General features: G+C 41.8%; 1 protein-coding gene across 2 annotated transcripts in view; it reads right to left on the bottom strand.

Annotated features, from left to right (window-relative positions):
* The window catches only part of uvssa (UV-stimulated scaffold protein A), a 33561-nt gene extending 13269 nt beyond the window's left edge, over positions 1 to 20292 (bottom strand). For both annotated transcript variants that reach the window (XM_031733651.2, XM_031733650.2), the window contains exons 1-9: positions 20131 to 20292; positions 19519 to 19638; positions 16246 to 16399; positions 15492 to 15668; positions 14858 to 14978; positions 14171 to 14677; positions 13420 to 13529; positions 12634 to 12762; positions 1237 to 1345 (exon numbers count right to left, since the gene is read on the bottom strand). In XM_031733651.2, the coding sequence (XP_031589511.1) occupies positions 1237 to 1345; positions 12634 to 12762; positions 13420 to 13529; positions 14171 to 14677; positions 14858 to 14978; positions 15492 to 15668; positions 16246 to 16399; positions 19519 to 19628 (1417 nt within the window). In that variant the 5' untranslated portion in view covers positions 19629 to 19638; positions 20131 to 20292. The remainder of the gene's footprint in view (positions 1 to 1236; positions 1346 to 12633; positions 12763 to 13419; positions 13530 to 14170; positions 14678 to 14857; positions 14979 to 15491; positions 15669 to 16245; positions 16400 to 19518; positions 19639 to 20130) is intronic.
* Positions 20293 to 20973: the final 681 nt, after the last annotated feature.

A 20973-nucleotide genomic window follows, 5' to 3' on the forward strand; every position in this document is an offset into this window, starting at 1 on the left:
CAAACGGTAACAAAACACATTGAGGACACTGCAGGACATCTGGCGCTTCAGATGAAAAACAAATATGACAATTTTGGCTCTGGACAAGACCTCTGATGTCTACAACACAGCCCCAGTTACTCATCTTTAAATATTGGATAATGACAATGTTTTAGATTATGGAGCAGCAATCGGCTCAGTGAAATAGACTACAGCAGGACTGGTTTGTTCATAGAAGTAATGTCCGGATAAAAGTGATTGAAATCAACCCAGAACTGAAATTGGTAAGTGCTAAAAATTAACCATATTGTTGATGTTGTAACTAAAATAGTTAACTTGACTAGGAGAAGTTTGTTGCACTTTTAGAGGACCATGAGACTGAAGATGGTGACATAGGCTACCACTCGGCTGTCAGGTGGCTCCGCCTGGACAAAGTGTTTACTGGCCTTTTTGATGTTGCTGAGCTGGGTAGTGCATTGATTTTAAAAATGTACTAGACTGTTGCTTTGGCCATGTTTATCATCTCTGTGATCAGTTTTGTCTTCAGCCTTCTTTAGCATTAAAATCTGTTTGGACGAGAGACAAGCTATAAAAAACAGTTTAACACTTTGATTCAAGTTCAGACATTATGTCTCCTTTATTTATAATGTCATGACAAGGGAAGGCCATTAAACTGTCAGTCTGCTGTCCAACTAATTGTATAAAATGTCTGAGAATCAGTAGAAAATACTCATGGCACAAGTTTTATTAAACACCTTAAATGAAAACTGAAGGCAGACATCCTCTGAAGCTTTTGAATAGATTTTTTTTAAAGGAAGTCAAACAAAATAAAAACAAAATGACCACTTGGGCAGCTTTGGGACAATATTAACGATGGAATGACTTGTCTTAAATTTCAGAATAACGGCTTGTTATGGACAAACTATAATGAATGTTTCCTCATTCAAATTAAATTATACTCATTAAAGATACAATTTGGACTAATGATATCCAAATACTATTCACCGTGTTGGCTGCTTTTCCTTTGTTTTGCAGAAACTTTTGTGGGCACACGCACATAAATCCACTTAAGAAGCACATTACCTGCGTTTTACCAGCTGCCAAAGGCCAGTACTTTAAAGCGTGATTGTTTATTTGTAGAGTACGTGTGGATCTCAGGAGATCAGGACAGCAGCTTTGTAGCTTAACCTCACTATTTGTGCACGTGTCTATAGATTTGAAGTGCACACGCATGTCTGTTTGCGTACATAAACTCACCGTACTCGGCCCGCAGATGCTCTGGAATGTGCGGCTCATAACCTTCTTTCTCTGGAACTTCATCAAAATCATCATCATCATCGTCCTCTCCATCTGAAGAGACCTTCATCTGAGGAAAGGGAGAATCGTTAGCTTTTTCATAGTTTTGAGTGTGAAAAAAACAGCTGCTTTATTTCATGAAAATGATGTCCTTTTATTTTAGGCATCCAGTTAAAGCAGCTGCAGGAAACTCCACACATCTAATATAATGTAGTAGATGCAGTCATGTAAAAAAGGCATTTTTTAACAGACTTTATGGAGTCCTGTGGAAAAGCATGAATTAAGAAGGCAAGTAGAAGCCAGATGCTGCTAATCAACAACAACAAATGCACGCAAACCTCAACAAACTGAAACGGCCTTGTAAAGAAGAGTGGGCCAACATTGTTCTGGTAAAGACTAAATGTCACGCAGAAAACAATCGTTTCAAGTCACTAAAGATGGTTCGATGAACTATTGAATCATGGGGTGTAAGCTGCCTTCTATCAGCCTTAACTTGGATCTTTATTTTAATTTTTTAATGACAAAAATGGGCCATGAATTTTTTCACATACTGCATGACCACAATCAATCCAACAGCGCACACTACTCTCTCGCTGCACCTGAATACCGCTGTAATGTCTGCACCACTAGATGGCAGCACATATAATTTGTCACTGGATTCACCCATCGTGCGACTCTCCCGCGAATCACTCTGGTTTTCTTATTAGCTAAGGGGAGAGGGATGACAATGTGTGTGTGTCTGTGATGAGCTTCTATCAGTAGTAAGCAAAATTTATGGTTTTTAATTTCCTGGTGAGCTTGTTAGCCATTGGCTGGGCTACAATGCAGAACACAACACACACACAGAGGCTCATTTCCATAACATAAATTTGTGTGCGTGCATGCATTTGTGTGCGTGGCCCTATGCTTTTAACAGCTGAGCAGCCGCACACACAGAGTCACACACTTCAGTCTAGCAGTATAATAATCACAATGATTAGTGTTATGAGGAGCAGTAAAAGCTAACGTTAAACTAACCTCTAATTCCCAAACGCCTCTTTTTCATTAGAGTGTAATACCCGATTGTGTGTGTGAGAGCGATAGAAGGCTGCTGCGTTACTGCTGATAAAGCCCATTAAAATGTTAGAATTGGTTTACCAATAATGACTCCTTGAATAATTACCCACATGTCCCTCCCCCCAACATATATACACGCACACATTTACAGCTCAACCACAGGACAGACTCAGTTAACCGTGTCACAAAGCTGGATACACACCTCTTGATCCACTATGCAGAGACCAATTAAAACACTTCATATTACAATACTCAACATTCAGTTAACAAGCAACTAAACAATTAAAGCCTAATTACCTCTCATTAACACAGCTACAAAGGCTGACATATTGTGGAAGAAGGTTTGAATCGGGGAGAAATTAGACCTCATTTATGACATGTGAACAAATACTGTACAAGTGGATTAAAACCTCTCTATAATAAATGTGCATTAAATTACATCAATTTCTATTAAATTTTATTACAGTCACTTCGAGTCGCTTTCTATTGTAAGGTAGACTCTACAACTGGGTACATTTCAATAAGAGGTAACAGAGAAAGGCTCGGGTTTTGCAGCAGTTAAATACTTTTAAAATGAGAAACACTGACATGAAGTCATCTGAGTGAAATTACTCGCTAACCTTTAACCAAAATAACTAGCTGCTGTGTTTATTGTAGGCACAGTGCAAACCGTCGATTCATTCATCCACCTTGTATTTTCTGTCTTTGTTTACTGACTGTTACTGATACCTACAGGATTTTGAGGTACTGTGACAGCAACCCTTACAGCTGGCATTTTAACCATGTCGTGTTGTTGTTGTTTTTACATGTAGCTTCTGAAACAGCTTGTATGTGTTATTGGTGGATCACGCAGACACAGATACCTGCTAATAAGTGCTATTTAACATATAAATACAAAATACAGTTCAGTCATTAAAGTTGCCAAAGTGAGGTCCGCACACAAAGCTGTGTGTGTCAGCATACCTGTCAATCACAGCGTCATGCTCTGACTGACAGGCTAGTTGTAAAATAATTCTTTCACTCTGCTTTTGTTATTTATCATATCATAAATGCCATTTGCACCAGGCTCTTAGCATTTTCAGATAAAACCAGCCATGATAAGATAGGAGTCTGTGGGAACTAACTCACTTTTGGAGCTAGTCGATTAGAGGAACTGCAGGGTTTATTTTTTTGTGGGGGGTTTTCTTCCTTAAGTCAATTTTCACTTCAATTCAATTTTATTTATATAGCACCAAATCACAACAACAAAGTGCCTTATTTAGTAAGATAAAGACAATAATACAAGCCTTTTTTGGACAGGAACCGGTATGAGGAAGAAGCAAACCCAGGCCCAAACCCCTGCAGCCTCGTAACACTGCAGACACTGCAGTTCATGTATGTTTCCCAGCTTAGGTGTTATTAATATAAACGATCCTTTTATTCAAAGAAAAGATTTTGCACAGAGTGAACATAAAGTCTGAGATATTGATACTTGACTTATGTTTTTATTATGTGAAAAAGCTGAAAGAATACTGTTAAACACAAGGGTACACACATTTTAAACCCCAGACTTTCTCCGTTACTCCACTCTGCTGCTATCCTTATTCATCCTCGGAGGACAACGGATCCGCACACAGCAAATGTAAACACACATATACACACAGATATAGTCTCTATAGGTTTTTTGCTTGTCTACTTTAATCCCGGCTGGTTTATTCTGTTCTGATCAATGACCTAAGACTAAGAAGTGATCACCCAGCTGGACGAAAATCCTGCCCTAACATCATCCTTTTTCCCCCTCTTTCTGCCTCTTTGTCTCTAATTCACCTTAATTTAATCCTGATAGCATCGAGTCCTGTCGGCCGGCCTGGCAGAGCTGTAAGTCTCACAGTAGAATTAGCTTTCCCCTAGAAACATTTTGCTGACGGGCAGAGCACTTAAAATATGGCTTCTATTCCCCCACATGGCTGCACGGGGGGCTGCTTTGCATTTTAACAGAGCTTTGGTTTATTCCCTGGGACACACACACACACACACACACACACACACACACACACACACACACACACACACACACACACACACACACACACACACACACACACACAGTAACACAGAGTTCCCCACGGGAGATAAAAACTGCTTCTTTAACTGAAACTCTAGATCTAGCAGACAAATTAGAAGTGATAGTTTAAGTAAAGCGGAGCCATGCGTCACTGTAATAGGAAAAGGACAAAACAAATATTGGTAACTTTCACATTAAAAACAGGCCCAGATAGAAATAAAAATAGCTCCAGAACAGAGCAGAATAAATAAAAAGTTGTTTAAGTAAAGCAGAGCTATGTGTTACTGTAATGGCAATGTTTACTGGCAAATAAAATAAAGCAGAGAAATGGGCAAGGAAGAAAAATAAGCATTCCTTTAACAAGCAAATAAAAAGAGATCTGTTGAAATTGGCTGCTAAAGGTTTGACCATACATTATTTGGGCAATAAAGCAAATGTTGTGGGTTTGCAATGGCGACTACCTGCTGCAACTCACCCCCAAATAACTCAGTTCTTTCTACCAAACTGTCATTTTGTTCCTTAAAAAATCTATTAAACAGTCTATAAAAAAAAACACTAAATAATAGCATGTCCAAGTAAGAGAATTTAGGATTTTCTCTGGGTTTTCACTCTAACATATTCGAATAAAACCGGAGACAGATGCAATCTTGATGCTGTGAGGCAGCACTAGACACTAAACTACTCTGACACCAGGATGTAGTCCCAAAAAAGAAAAACCATAGGTGTGCAGCTAAGTATGAAGAGGACATTTGGTGTCACTGGCATCACAGCTGATACGACACCATCAGCACCTCCAGTTAAAAGTCAAATTTGACCACCTCTGGATTTCATCTCATTTCGGTGCAGCCAATGAGGTCAGTGTATTGAACTCTATGAAGTTTTCTACTCTTGGATCTGTGCAATGTCATAAGCGATACCCCTGACACGGGCACTTCTAGCTTCGGTTCTCGCTGGCAGCCAATCAGAAAAAAGAGAGTTGCTTTCAAAGGGGCTGCACCAAGACACCGTATAAAATAAACAACAATTGATTTGAACTGTAAACAGTGTAAACACAGAGATGGAGACAAAGTTCTGAGCTGAACTCCATCCGGGGTTCAAGTGACCGATAACTGGACAGTGACTGTGAGTCAGGTCACCCAACATCAGTTTGGGATCTTAACAGTTAACTGATGTCTCAGGACATCCCAACACTGGTAAACTTTAGGAGTGAAAGTTGTTACAGCAAATGCATTTTGATGTTAAGATGTGCACACAGTACCTGCCTCAGACCCACAGCTGTGGGGGGAAAGGTGCAACTAGAAACTAAAGTACGTTCCTGCATCCACAGGTGTGCTGCTTATTCAGCTTCTACAGCGTCTCACCCTCTGTCCTCCCCCTCCTCTCTCTTAAGTAAGACTCTTATCCTTTATAAAAATGATGTGAGGGCGCCGCCTCGGACAACTGCTCCCCTGACTTCATTTGTCTCTTGGCAAGTTTGATGGCGCTGCGTTTAAAAACCCATTCAATCTTATAAACCAAAAATTAAATGTAGTCGAGTGTGATGGGCACTCAGTGCATCTGCTATTTATATGCTAATGTACACTCAGCCTGCCAAGGCCTGGCAAATTATTACTGCACAGCCATAAGTCAGGTGTATGGCAGAGAGGGGAGGGGCAGGTTAACCAGCACACAGACACACATGGAGGGCGAGAACAAGAGTGAGAGCAGGAGGAAGCGAAGGGGAGAAGGAGAAGGAAGGAGGAGAGGAGACGAGAGAACGAGGAGGCGAAAAAGCCCTAAAACGCTGCCTGTGCAGACATGTTATATATAGCTCTCCAGCAGGCTATGCACACACTCGGTGACGAGATAATTTCATTGTACATTTGAGGCTGAAATGGAAAATGTCTTTCGGGAATACTGACTGGCTCTAATGCTGCCATTATCACAAGGCATTTGCTTTAAGAGAGGGCAAGCGAGAAATAGTTAGCTTAATGAACACATCATACACAAATGCTTTTCTAAACATACAGTCATCTTCCTCGGAATATTACGCATAAATTACATGCGCACATCTGTGCAGATATTAGAAGCTGAGGTGTAAATGAATAATGTGCATGGGGACGGCTTCTTCTATGTAACTCTGTGGTTCTACTTTTCAGCCCAGAACTGACACTGTGCCATTTTATCACCTTTCCCTTCTGGAGTTTGTAGACTATATCATACGTTTCCCACCTGGCCTGGAGGCAGAGGTCGGTCAATCGCCATCTTTGCCTTTTTAATCATTAATTACATTTACTTATAAACCTGTAAGTAACCCATCTGTGAGACCCTGCTTCAATTATTACCACTGTTACAAGATATTACTTTTTCCATCTTTGCTCTGCTGAGGAGACCCAAGGTCTGCTGCCTCTGATTGATTTCAACATATTTACAAACTAATTAGGCCTAAAGCTTGCAGTGGAGCCTGACCTATTCAGGGCTTGATTTGCCACAACATCCCACATCTCTATTACCATCTTGCACTTCTATTCATTACTACCTAGAAAGGATCCCATGGGATCCACTCTAATGACAAAAAGCTTTGCACTCCCCTCTCTCTGTAGTCTCTTCTCTGCTGCTCTGCTGCCCATTACACTCCCACACCACCAAACACACACACACACACACACACACACACACACACACACACACACACACACACACACACACACACACACACACACACACACACACACACACACACACAGATGCAGCCTTTGTCTCTGGAGAGCAGTCAGCTTATATGATGTATAAGGTGACATCTTTATTTCGCTAACCTAGCCTGGCAGGTCTATTAGCCAGCCTGGAGCTTCTCAAACCTTCCCCTGTCAGCGAGCTTATTTTCAACTGTCTAGTTCATTTCCCCCTCCCAGCCTGTCTCAATCTGTGATCAAAACAGTCATTATTATACACTGTCACTTACTACCATAGTGAAATTACCCTGCTATTCTATTCTACTAGTAAAACTACTGAAAGCTTTGGCGAGACAATTAAAATGTCCAGAAAAGCCTTTCAAAGAAGGACCGGGCTCAAAGACCGGGAGCCCAGTTTGGTCCTTTGGTCAGTGATAGACCGTGACTATCCCAGTGCATCCATCATTTCCAATTTGGAAACCCTTCCTCTTTCATACTATCAGAGATCCTTGACGAAACCAGACTGTGCCCACTCTGATTCACTCCAGTAGCAGAACCATCCTTCTTTGTAATTCCATTTCCATCCACTCATATTTAGGGAATTGTGACAATCCAGAGTCTCTGAATCACCAAATTCTAATCACATTTACAGCAAGCTCGCTTTGAGCTGGTAGACCAACTTTGAATGGGCTTCTTAGGAGTCCTTGTTTTGTGCAATGTACCCTATACACCTCCAAACTGCAGTCATTTTCCATGAAATGATTCTAATAAGCACTGAAGTACCAAGTACTTCACCCCTTTGTCCGTTTGGCTCCACGTAAAAGAACGAGACTTTGCAAACTGGCTACATCCATTTTTTATATGCAGGTTATGTGCACGAGATGATCCAATCAACCGTGCCGACAGTTTTCTGACTGGTCACAAATGAATGAACAACAATGAAGGCTGGATGCCAAGTTCTAAGGATTTATATGAAACCTTTTTGGCCAAATCGAGCAGGCAAATTCCCAAAGGTACTGAGACAAGTATATTTTGGTGTCTGTGTTGTGTATAGAACTGAGAGAAGCCGGTCCATTCAGAGAATGGATGTACGCATGAGAAAGAGGGAGGGTTGGAAGAGAAATAGAGAGATAGTCTTTCTTTGTTTATCTCCAGTGAGAAACAGGCGGCCATATCCATTGTGCTGTGATAAGATGGGTTATCAGCAGTAAACAAGGCCCCGGCCTGTATGAATGGAGCTCTGAATGACTGAATATAGTCTTAAAAACAGATATGTTTAAATAACTCCACGTGTCTTATCCTTTCCTAAACATTAGCCCACGTTTTCAGTTTGCAGGATTCGACAGATGCATATAGGATTCACATCTCATAGCTCTTACTAAAAATGCATTTCAAGCAGCCACTGTTCTAAAAAGTATGCAGGGTACTGTAGAAGATGCTGCAGGAGACAGCGCTAAAATGCTTAAAGTCCCTCACACGAAACACAAAAAAGCTTTTACTACCTAAACAGCACTAGCCTCATACCTGCAATTTAACAAAGAGTGTAGTCTGCTGTTAAATGATCACATCATCAATAAATTGGATTTTCCTTGTCTTTTAACCTCCTGTCACAGCCTTCATCAGCAGACAGGAAGCACGTGCAACTGACACAACAAAGAAAATGCCATCAATGGATGAAGAACAAATTTTAAAAAGGTCAAAATGATCATTCAAAAAGAAAGAATATAGTATATATTTAGAGATGCACGTGCTTCCATTTGACTCAATATCCTGATGTTACTTATTCAGAGGCAGCCTAAAGTGGCCATTCAAGGAACTGCAGTTTTCATTGTTCAGCCCCAGACACCAACAAATCCTGCGACGCTGCATCACCAACGTAGTTATATTGCCAAATAGTTACAGACTCCTCGGTCACTGTGGAAATCTATGGAAAAAGGTTCATATTGTCCGGACGCACAAATCTGTTGTGATAACATTGCTCGCAGAGGTAGCAGCATTCTGAACAAACCTAACAGGAAGCTCTTGGATGCTAGAAACGAATTAAGTGATATCAGGAGTCTCGGCGTAAGCTGCAATAGCAGAGCTCTGTCAAGCTAATTCTACCAACTATAACACGTGAGTGTGCCAAACTGGCATCTGTGTCATTATTGACATGAAATGTTAGCAAAAATGAAAGCTTACAGATCCACAGGGACGTTTTCCCCCCTACACCCTTTACTTTTACTTTCCATCCACAATGCAAATTCTTCTTTACTCCACCCTCCTAGATTCTCTTTTCTCATTATTTAAACAAGCAGCTCTATCTGCCTCCATAAAGCGGCTCTTCCTTCTCTGCAGTTCACCCGTTATGGGAGACTATATTGAGAGGCCCGCTGTGAGAGAAACCAATCGCGTGGTGTGTCAGCCGCCCGACAGAGAAGGACCCAGTAATGGAAGGCCTTTTAAGGTTAAAAAGGAAAAGCTAATTATGATAAAGGGGCTGTAAGTTGTGTGGTTATCACAGTGCTGGGCCTGCTGGTGCAGCAGACTGGTCCCTGACAGTGATAACCAGGCAGAGTAAGACGCCCAGCGCTCTGTCACTGTCACTGTGCCACTCTGTTCAGCTAAAGATGGATTCAGACTCTACAAATTTTATGCCTTTTTTTCTTCCAAACATGTAATATACTTTGCATTTCTTGGTCCTTTAATAATGGCAGCCTGCAGTTGATTTTTCTAGGATTTGTCTTTTTCCCCCTTTTAGAAATTATCTGCACTGCCAGTATGTTGCAAGCATCTCTAAAACAGCAACTGTTCATCATTAAAGCGTTTCAAATAATATGAAGTACAGCTCTCGTGAAATGACATTTACTCCGGTCGGAGGGGCCGCTTCTCCTGCCCCTCCTGCTCAAACAGCAGCAGAGTGGCGATTCCAAGTCAGATACAGAGGCAGCGAGATAGACCTATCAGCTATCAAGCCACGGGGCACATTAGCAGTAGTGAAGTGAATGAATGGGTACATCCTCCCCCTTGCTCCCCAATTTCTCCTCTCTCCTCTAATGCATTATGCATTATGGCTGTACCTCGCTACTATCTCACCTCTCCCAAATGTCTCTACTATTAATATTTCCATCCTTGCTATCTCTATCTCTCATGAGACTTGGAAGGCCACGCAGGAAAAGATGTTCAAAGAAGAAAAAAGGAGGAGGACATTTTATAGTTTTGCACATCAAAACGAAAAATAATGATGATGTGCTCGCTTGGTGACACGGACACAGACACAACAAGGCTTGTCCTCATAGTACACTGCGTGCTTGCAATGTAGCAGATGTGCAGCTGTAAGAAGCTAGTGGCAACCCCACAGCACCTCGCCCTCACCTGCACTGACCAAATGACTTGGACCCAAAGGGACCCTTGCACAGTGCAAAAAGATTACAATAAATCCCTGAAGAGCATCTACATGACAAAAGCGCAGCGATGGGCCTTGTTCACAGTGTGCGCACTAATCTGTGGTTAACCGTGCATATAAACTCCACATGTACACAATTAAAGACACACTTTTCACACTCTTACCTGCTCTGTCACTAGCTAACCGTTTAGAGATAGCTGCACATTAGCTACAAGCCCTGGAGGTACAATGTGAGACTATACTAGACTACATAAGATACTACCTTTAACATTTCCCAAAATACTCCCTGACTGACTCAGTCAGTCATGGCTCTGTGGTGACAAGCATGTGAAGCTGTGTTGAAGCTGTGTTGATGGAAGCTAGAGCCCTTCTGGGACTAATGCAAAGCTTTCATTGATATCAGCCATCAGCTGTTCAAAGTGAACAGAGTCTGGGCGAGATCCATTTTCTTCTGCTTATCCAATTCAGGGTCATAATGGAGCTAGAGTCTGTCATAGGACCGGGGAGGGGCAGGGGAGGCCCTGGACAGGTTGCCAGACATTTGCATTTACATTCACACCTGTGGACAGAATCACCAGTTAACCTAACCCTACTAACTGCATGTCACTGGATTGTGGGAGGAAGCCAGAGAACACCTGAAGACACGAGGAGAACAAACTCCACGCAGAACGGCCCCGATCAGATGGTGGATTTGAACCCAACGCAGATCTTCCTCTGACGTTGGCCATCTTTTGATCTGTTGTCTATGAAGATGGATCCCACGTGATCCAGGCTGTGGGGAGGCCAATCCATGACTGATAGTGTGCTTTTCTATTACCTAGTATGCCTTTACTGCACCGGCAGTGTGTTTGGGATCATTGTTATGAAGTCGTTGCCAACGCTTTGCAGATGGTGTTGCATGGTGGGTCCAAATCTGAAAGTATGTTGTGCTTTAAATAGTTCTGACAATATTTGCAACACCGCTGAAAGAAATGCAGACAGAAACCATGACAGAGCCTCCAGCACATTTTACAGATGACTACAGACACTCAGTCTTGTACCTCTCTCCTTATTTTAAGTCTGGATTCATCGCTCCATAAGCCTGTTGCTACTGGCTTTCCCAGGTCAGATCTTTGATGAATGTTTTCCCATTTCTTAAAAACATGCCTTTCACATACTGTTTTAGTGTTGCCACAGTCAGGACACTCTGCAGACTATGACAAGAAATCCAAGTTTTCTGCCAACAGCACTTCTGGGATCACCTTGTTAAAGCCTCTTTAAAGTAAAGAAATACTGCTGTATGTCTATCAAAATGTGTCATCTTTGACATTTTCTTTTAGATTCAACTAAAGAAACAAATGATGATGATGGATGAGAACCTCCTCCCCTCAGTCAGAGCACTGATAGACGGATGACCCAGAACAAACTGCCAGGACAACAATGAAGTGGCTAAAAAAAGAGTATAGTATTCATCTCAACTTTGCATGTATATCCAAAAGTAAATATCGCCTTCAAAGCCTTTACGTACAACATATTTCTCTGTGATGTCCTGCTGACATTGCATAGAGTGAGGCTTCAGTCAGCTTTACTACATATACAGTTGCAGCCATCCACTGCCAAGCCTGATTCTTTGTTAGGTGCAGCAAAATCAAACAAACACAAGGACCCAATTTAGTCCAAATGTACCTTCCTCGATGTAAAAGTGAAACTTTTTAAAAGGGAGTTGACAGCATATTGAGAGTCCTCGGAGAAGCAGAGATGACAGTGCTGACTCCAGAAAATTCTTCTATGGGACTCCATTAAACTTCTCTGTCCAAATACAAAGAACCTTTAAAAAGCAATTTATTTTAATGTGAGTTCTGGTTGAGGAATCAGTGTTCCTCCATAAACATACTCAGGTTGCTGCCGCAGGAGAACGCAGCAGAATTTAGAGAAACATGAAGCTTTTTTCCATCGCTCACTCCAGGCTGATGAAATCCAGCAGAGAGGCAGCCAGTTATCAACAAAGCATTCAGCTACAGCTGTTCTATCAAAGTGCCTCCCTCCTGTACCATCACCTTTGTAATGGAAGGCCCCCCTGTTTGATTTACAATAGAATGCTGCCATCTGCTGGTTATCTTCTATAAGAGCACCAAAAAAATGTTGGGCATGCTCAATGTAAGCACACAGCATTTTTTTATTAAAAAAAAACAGAGCACTGTGTCTAATCTTAACCCCGAGCTGTAAGATTAGCTATAACTCACCACTTTGCGGACCCGGGCCTTGTAGTCGATGTGAAGCTCTTTGTGTTTCTGCAGCGTGGCTTCCAAAGACCTCTTCAGGTCGAGTGCTCTTCTCAACAGCTGCTCCTCACCACCTGATTTGGTGAACACCTGCACACACAGGAAAACCAGAAATACAGGTGAGATGGCCATACTCAGACAGGTGGTCAGGCTGTCCTCAGTAATGTGACCAATAAAATCACGCTGTGAGCCAGCAGGAGAGGGTTTGGTGGTTTCAGATGCTGAAATAATCAAAATAATCACGGTAACCAAAACCATGGTAAAGCTAACATTAGGAACATTGATGATGATAGCAGAGCCACTGCAGGTATGTACTCCAGCATTTGTTTTCTCTAAAACAGTAACACAGTTAACGCACAGAGACAGAGACAGGCTCTCAGAACAAAGTCTCAGAACAAACGCTGACTACGTTCTCTTTGTCCGTGATCTTATATATGCTGCTTATATATTCTTACATACACTGCAGAAGATACAAATATATGCACATCAAAAGAAACAATGTTCTCAGAGTACTAAAGCATGTCTAAAATAATTTCTCACCCTCTGTTTACATGGAAACACAACAGCTCAGAAGCTTATTTTCATGTTCAACGCAGCGCTATCATAGTAGCACACGAGAGTCTTAAAACAATGTAACACCATAATAAACACACAAGGGAACAGTTAACTACACAGGAGCAACCACTGTTCAAATACCCTGCTTTTGGCCTTTGAGGTGTGTGTGTATGTGTGTTTGCCTGTTCTGACCTGAGCCCAGCCCTGCACAGCTGGCAGATGTTTGGTTGTTATGAGTTTATGGAGGTCTATCACAGTGGAAACCACTGGCTCGTTATCCTCAGTCTCCTTCACATGAAGACCTGGAAGAAAAACAGTCTGCTCACTCCACTGACTGTGCTAACACATTTAACAGGAAGGACTATTCGAGGCCTGTTTTCAGAAGGATTCTCAAAGGTTTGCTTTATGCTCATTAAACAGCAGGATACATTTACTCTGGATGCTGCTGATCACACACCTGGACACCACTGTTCTACTCAGACATCCCCATGATATTATTATTTAGACATTTGTATATGAAATGCCACAAGTGCAACATCCTTCATGAGTTATATTAGACTCAAACATATTTGTGGTGCAGTCACATACTTACAATATTTAATAAAACAAGTGTGAAAAGAATCAGAACAAGCTTCATCATCTACCTTCTACATTACTGAAACTGGCACTGTGTTATGTTTGAATGTTAATGACTGGACTTTCTGTAATCATACGTATAGAGTCTGACACACAGCCCTACAAATAAATGGTTAGACTGTATAGTGTATGTATGCTACACTCTAAATTGCCAGTTTATATGGTACACTGTATAAAATGTATCGGGTTAATAATGTTCAGTTTCGGGGAGTAAAGTTTGTGGTGTGTTCAAAGGCTTTGCTATGATTTATTATTTTCTTCGCTGGAATTTCAATGTCAGGTTTCCACATGTGTGTGTTCTACGCACCAGGACTGAGGTTCAGATCCAGACTGTAGGAGTGAGATATGAGGCCAGAGTTCCTGATAAAGTCTTCATCATCAGCCTCTTCTTCTTCTGTACTACTTTCCTCCTGCTCACTCTCTTCTTCTAGCTCCACCTCCATGACTTCCCTCCTTTCAGCTTCCTTACTTTTGTGCATTTCCTGCTTCTCCCCATCCTTGCCCTCTATACCTTCACACCCTTTCTTTGCTTTTTCCCTCTCTCTTTTCTCCTTCCAGGTCTTTCTGTTTTCCTCTGTCGTTCCCATGCCTCCTGTATTTTCCTCTCTTTCTTGGACCTTTGCCCCTCTGCCACCAGCCCTCAGGTCTTTGCTGCAGCAGGGCTGCTCATCATCTGAAGGACACTTGGTGGCTGGCTGGGAGTTGGAGGGGCTGCTGTTGGCTGTTTGGATGTCTATGGGGCTGAAATCAGGGAAAAGCAGCCTCATGCACGATTCCATCTCTGTCAGTGTTGCTTCTATTTCTTGCTGTGACTCTAACAAATGAATAAGAAACAATATAAAAGTCTTAAGGCCCAAACATTAATAACACTATGTGTAAAGATCCAATTACAAACAAAACCACTGAGACTTTGCGTGTTTAATAGTTTCTGATAATGGAAATAAAAATATTGGTATTTAAACTGGAAGCAGTGAATAACATGATGTAGTTTTACCCTCCATTTCTTTAGCTGCTGTTTCTACTTTCTCCTTGTAGATCCTCTCCATTCTCCTCCGTCTTTCCTCCTCCCTCGTCCTCTCTGCTACTGTTCTCGCCTCAATGTCCTGGAAATCCACCTGAAAGCGTGCACACCTCATTGCATTTGCATGAATGCCAGAAATCTTCATGATTTATCAACTCACTGTTGCTGACGATGGTGGCTTCTACTAAACCTGCTAATATGACGTCAAACTTCCTAACCAACAGGAAACAAGCCATCGTCTGCATCGTTGATCACAAAAACTAGAGAGTATCTTAGGTGCTGTCATGACAGCAGGACATTCTCAAATAGCACCCCATCAAAATCTCTCCATGCACACAGAGATGAACCACTGCCTTTATGGTGGTTCCTCACTCACAAGGTCAAAACAATGCCAGAGTCACTGTTGCAGCTGGTAAACAGATGGCTCTTTAACATGTCTCTACAGATCACTAGCATCAGGCAATTTCCAGAATCTACAGTGTGTTTTCCTCATGTAATGTAGTACAGGGCCTTGCGGCTCATTCAAATCCATGTGTCTGCATTAACCTTATACCACATGGGTTGTTTACAGTTGATAAAGCTCACTCTGTGTCTCTGCATTGGTCACCTTTTTAACTTGTTTGAGGAAGTGGTAGCCCAGTGCCAGCTTCTTATAAGCAGAGCCATAAGACGATTGCCATGACTGCACAGTCTGGACTGCCAGAGCTCTCAGTTTCCTGGCTACTTCTTTAGGAGGAGGGAGGGGCTGCTCTGAATCTGTCTCCACCGTCAGCTCCAAGAACTCCTGCAGGAAGAAGAGAGGTGGAGGAATAGATAAGGGGGACACAGAAAGAAAGACATCCTAATATTAAAGCTGAGTGTCTGTATCGTTCCTCTTTGAATGGAATTCATTGTATGTGGATTTATCCTACACAGATCACTTGGTAGGAAAACGTGAACCGATATCAGCCGAAAAGCTAAAAAGACTTTAAGTTTGCCTTTGCACCATTGCTTTTTGAACTTCTTCATCAGCTTTTTCATTTTGTTTTTAGTAGTAGTTAACTGTAAGAGTGGGATCCGCTCACAACAAACATTCGATTCAACAGGTACCAGTGCTGGCATGCTAATGGCCCTGGACAACCAGGATGTTTACACACAAAAAATATTCAAAAATATCCCAGAGGCTCTGTCACAGGGTCGCATTTCTGCGAGTAGAGTTGGGGATACTGTCAAAACTGATATGACGGGTTTTTGTAGCAGTGTGCTGACTGCTATAAAATGCCATCACTGGCCTTGTTCTGCCAGTAAAAAGCCAGGTCCTGTAATGTTTGGTGTACACTGGATGATCTCAGGTGATTACTAGTTACTAGTAGCTGATTTACCTGGAAGTTGTCTACTAGCAGCGTCCTGAAATGGTGTGACCTGGAGAAGAGCTCACTGGCGATCTGGAAGGCAGATAGCCGGATCTCAGCATGTTCTTGGTTTAGCTGGGACATCACTGAGTGGTATACATGGTCTAAGCAGTCATTGGACACTCTGTGAGGAATGGAGAACAAGTGGAGAGTAATTAGCCCAGTAACTTTTTCTTTTTTAAATTCTGCTATGAATCAAGAAAAAACTTGACATCTGTTGTACTCGTAATGCTGAAAAAGAATTAAATGACTGTATTTAACATGTAACCATATTTTACCATAAATACCTTCAGTTTTCATAAAACCTTCTTTCTGGAGCAAGGACGTCGTAGACAAATACAAGTTAATATACACTTACCCACATTGCTTTGGATTATATGGTATTATTGTATTAAATGAGCAGCTGTTTTCTTCTGTTCTTTGTGTAACCTTTATTTGACTGTCCACTAACTTTTTATCAGTATGTGGGAAATTGTGATTCTCATCCTGATGTAGACCCTCTGTGGCAGGCACATGGGGGGGGCTTGAGCTCCTGCCCCTGATGGGTGCCCCAAGTGCCCTTTTCTTTAGACATTTTTTTTTAAATGTGTGTGTGCGTTAGGAGTCCTCCCTGTGCCCCTCAACAATAACATTTAACTATTAATCACAATTGTGCTAAATAAAATGATCTGGCTTGCATCAGTCACATGACTACCATTAACCAATGCTCGCCCTTGATGGCAGAGCGTGCTGGTTGCAAGCCGAGCTCGCAAAGAGCACACGCATTTTTTGCTGCCTGGGCCGTGCGGAGCTGTAGGAGAAACAAATTAATTGCAAGATACAGACTGATGAGACAGAAACCAGTTAGTAGGGCGTACAGCCCGATCCGGCGGGGAGGTGTGGGATGCCAGATCAGGTGCCCCCTTCTGGCTCTCCTCTTTCCTATCTTGTCTCTTTTTTCTTACTTCTCTCTATCACCTTTTGTATCCCTTTGAAGAAGTAAAATGGTAAATGGCCTGTATTTATATAGCGCCTTTATGGTCCCTAAGGACCCCAAAGCGCTTTACATATCCAGTCATTCACCCATTCACGCACACATTCACACACTGGTGATGGCAAGCTACGTTGTAGCCACAGCCACCCTGGGCGCGCACTGACAGAGGCGAGGCTGCGGACACTGGCACCACCGGGCCCTCTGACCACCACCAGTAGGCAACGGGTGAAGTGTCTTGCCCAAGGACACAACGACCGAGACTGTCCGAGCCGGGGCTCGAACCGGCAACCTTCCGATTACAAGGCGAACTCCCAACTCTTGAGCGAGTTGTGAGGCTCCAAAAATTTTAAAGAGGTAAGTATTACTTCTCAGTTGCAGTGAACTGATATCCATCCATCAATTCGCTTCCGCGTACCCTTTTCAGGGTCGCTGGAGCCTATCCCAGCTGTCTTAGGGCAAGAGGCATGGTACACAGGTCGCCAGTCTGTCACAGGGCTAACAAAGACAACCACTTGTGCTCACATTCACTCCCGCATTAATACCTATGGGCAGTGTTTCCAATTAACCTAACCCCATTAACTGCATGTCTTTGGACTGTGGGAGGAAGCCGGAGTACCCGGGGAGAACCCATGCGAACATGCAAACTTCACACAGAAAGACCCCAGCCTGATGGTGGAATTGAACTCGGGACCTGAGGCAACAGTGCTAACCACCATGCTGTGGTAAATAAAGTGTAGAAAACTAAAAGGAAGAAAGTAGAAGAGAAATAACAATTTAACATAAACCAGTGACACACTCTGGGGCCTGATCAACCCTGGCACGGCCTCCTTGGATGAGGGTGTGTAGTGATAATGGCCAAAACACCCGATGAATTCAAGGTCCACTACTGACGATATGTCCCAAAATTTTAATATTATAGTCTAGATCAGATCTCTAAACCCTAAACCTAACCAAGGAAGGTAAAAAAATGGCAGATTAGCTTGTGATAAAAGACCGAAACACCCTGTGAAGTTGAGGCACACAACGATGTGTCCCGCTGGTAATGTTTTTGGGCTGCCTTTCCTCATAACAGCCATCCGTCAAGACTTTCTCCATTTGAAGCAATGAATTTTCAGGGATTGTAACATCTAGTCCTTTGAATGAATTATAACACACGGGAGTATTAGGTTATTATGTACACGTTGGTAATTTGTCTTGTGGCAACTGACGAGAGAAATGAGCGTGCTGTGTGTGCAACAGCACGACAAATATTACCTGTCCTTTTATTAACTGCACAAGTGTGCTGGTCATTAGCTGCTAGCTAACTGGGTAAGAGTGTCATGGGTCTGTAGCTCTGTCCACCGCTTTAGGGAACATATTTAGTTTTAAAGTAAGTTCCCTGCCTTTCTGAAGGGTTTATATTTCACTAAAAACTGATATGCATATCCACATAATTATGGATTAAAACACACTGTCTTTTAAAGAAAATACATTAAGAAACAGATTATATTAGATTTACATTTCAAATAAAACAAAATGCTGAATTTACAGCAGCAAAATGATTGTATCTCTACAGTTTAAAAATTTAATAAGCTTTCTGCCTGCACAGAGTGGATAGTCAAACAAATCGAATCATCATAAATACATTATGTAATATTTATTACTTTATTTTTTTTATTCTTATAGCAGTAGGAATAATTAATAAGAGAAGGATTCTGGATCACCCCATGATACAAACTTGTGGCCATAGTATATACAGTGTAAGATGTCACTGTATGTGTGTGTGTGTGTGTGTGTGTGTGTGTGTGTGTATTTTATGTGTATAGATTTTTTGGCTACATTCTTATTTTATTGTAGTCTCATTAGACTTGTTCTACCATCTCTCCTGTGGACTTTTTCATCTCTACAGTCTCAGATCAACACAGCCCTGCCCTCCAGCACTATCCGCAGCAACAGTAACCCCTCAACAGCAACACACAGGCTATGTTTGCATTGCATTGTCCCCACTTGATGGCAATGATATAGTATGAAGTGATATTATATTAGCTTGTTGATGAATGTGGGTTGTTGTTATTCTGTGTCGTTTTACTCTTGATATTCTCTAGACAATCTGCGTGCTTGATAACAGATCTTGATAGATTCAGGGTTTCCTTACTGTGTTATCAGATACTTGCAATCCTGACCCCTTTCCAAAGGATTGATATAAACACATTTTGGAGTCTTTCATTTGTTTCATAATTCCTCTGTACACCTACAACTAAATAATCCCTATGTAAATGCTGATGCCATACTTGCAGAGCTTTTTAACCTCCTTCATTTTGTCTTGGTTGAGCTGTGGCTGTCCTGATGTAGTCAGTTCCTCCACCAACTCCGATAGACGCTCCCTCTGAGACAGCTCCATCACTATTCATCTGCACACAAAAACATACCTTTAACTATACGGAGTGACTCCGTAGTTACACAAAGGTAAAACTTTACTCTGAATTAAAATCTTTCATGTAAAAATTGGACAGGTGCCAATGCTGAAGTTAAAAAACTAGTTATCAGCATTTTAGGTACACCACTGCTATTTTTAAGCAAATCATCTGCCTGTTATTTTTCACACACCGGTATGATCCACGTTAGTAACTAGTTATACACAAGTAAATAATCTGTATGTGTGACCTTTATAACAGTCGCTGACACAAACTGTTTACTGCTGGCGGTGAGTATTAATCAGATATTTGTGCAGCGTTTTTTATTTTATAGAACTTAACCAGATACAGAAAAATATACACAATTCAAATCAAAGAAACAAAGAAATCTCCAGATTTCAGCTGGAGTCATTTAAGGCTAGCATCCATCTAGCTGGTACAATCCTAACAAAGTATGAACACAACAGCATCTGCCGGTTAGCTACTTACCAGGCGCCAGCTTGTTTAAACACAGAACCTCAGGAAGGCTTCTACCCGTTAACGAGTCTCCTCTGTGAGCCGCTTCATTCATGACAAAGATCAATAACCGAACAGCGACTGTTTTACTCTGTTTACATACGGCATCGTTTAGTTATGTCATGCATTTCCTGGAAGCGCGTGTACTACCGGTTTGACTTTTCAGAATAAGAGCATCAAACCGTGCCTGTCGATTGTGCTTCATTATCGTTTTGGCTGTCACTCAGGGGTGAGTGGGCAACAACAAATAGCTGCTTTTCCTAAACACAGTTCTTAAACATCGGCTGCAGTTTGGGTTTGAGAGAGGAGAGGATTTCCAGTGTTAAAACAAACTTTTTTTAAAAAGTGACCCCTTGTAAATAAATGTCTTACAACACATACGTAGTATGTATGGGGGCGTGTCCAAGTCATGGACCCAAGTCAGATTTTATATGGGCCTTCGCTTTTACATTAAAATGTATTATTTATGGTCAGCGACCACAAACTGAATTAATAAAATATTATTTCTCCTTCCACCTCATGGTGGCAGCACAATCTGATCTATGTGACAACACTGAGTGATCAAAGACCATTCAAGGAAAGTTGGGGAATTACACAAAGAGATCTATTTGCAGCTGGGATAGGCTCCAGCGCCCCCCGCGACCCTGAAAAGGATAAGCGGAAGCGAATGGATGGATGGATGGATGGAGATCTATGTGCATTCTTTATCAGATTAATCTTGAAAATCTATCTTGTACCCATGCACGGTTTCAAATACACCTACAGTGTCTGCACACTTCCTGAAATACAGCAGGGAGGAAAATCTAAAATAAAGTT

This window comes from Oreochromis aureus, linkage group 2 (assembly GCF_013358895.1).
Source record: "Oreochromis aureus strain Israel breed Guangdong linkage group 2, ZZ_aureus, whole genome shotgun sequence".
NCBI classification, from domain to species: domain Eukaryota; kingdom Metazoa; phylum Chordata; class Actinopteri; order Cichliformes; family Cichlidae; genus Oreochromis; species Oreochromis aureus.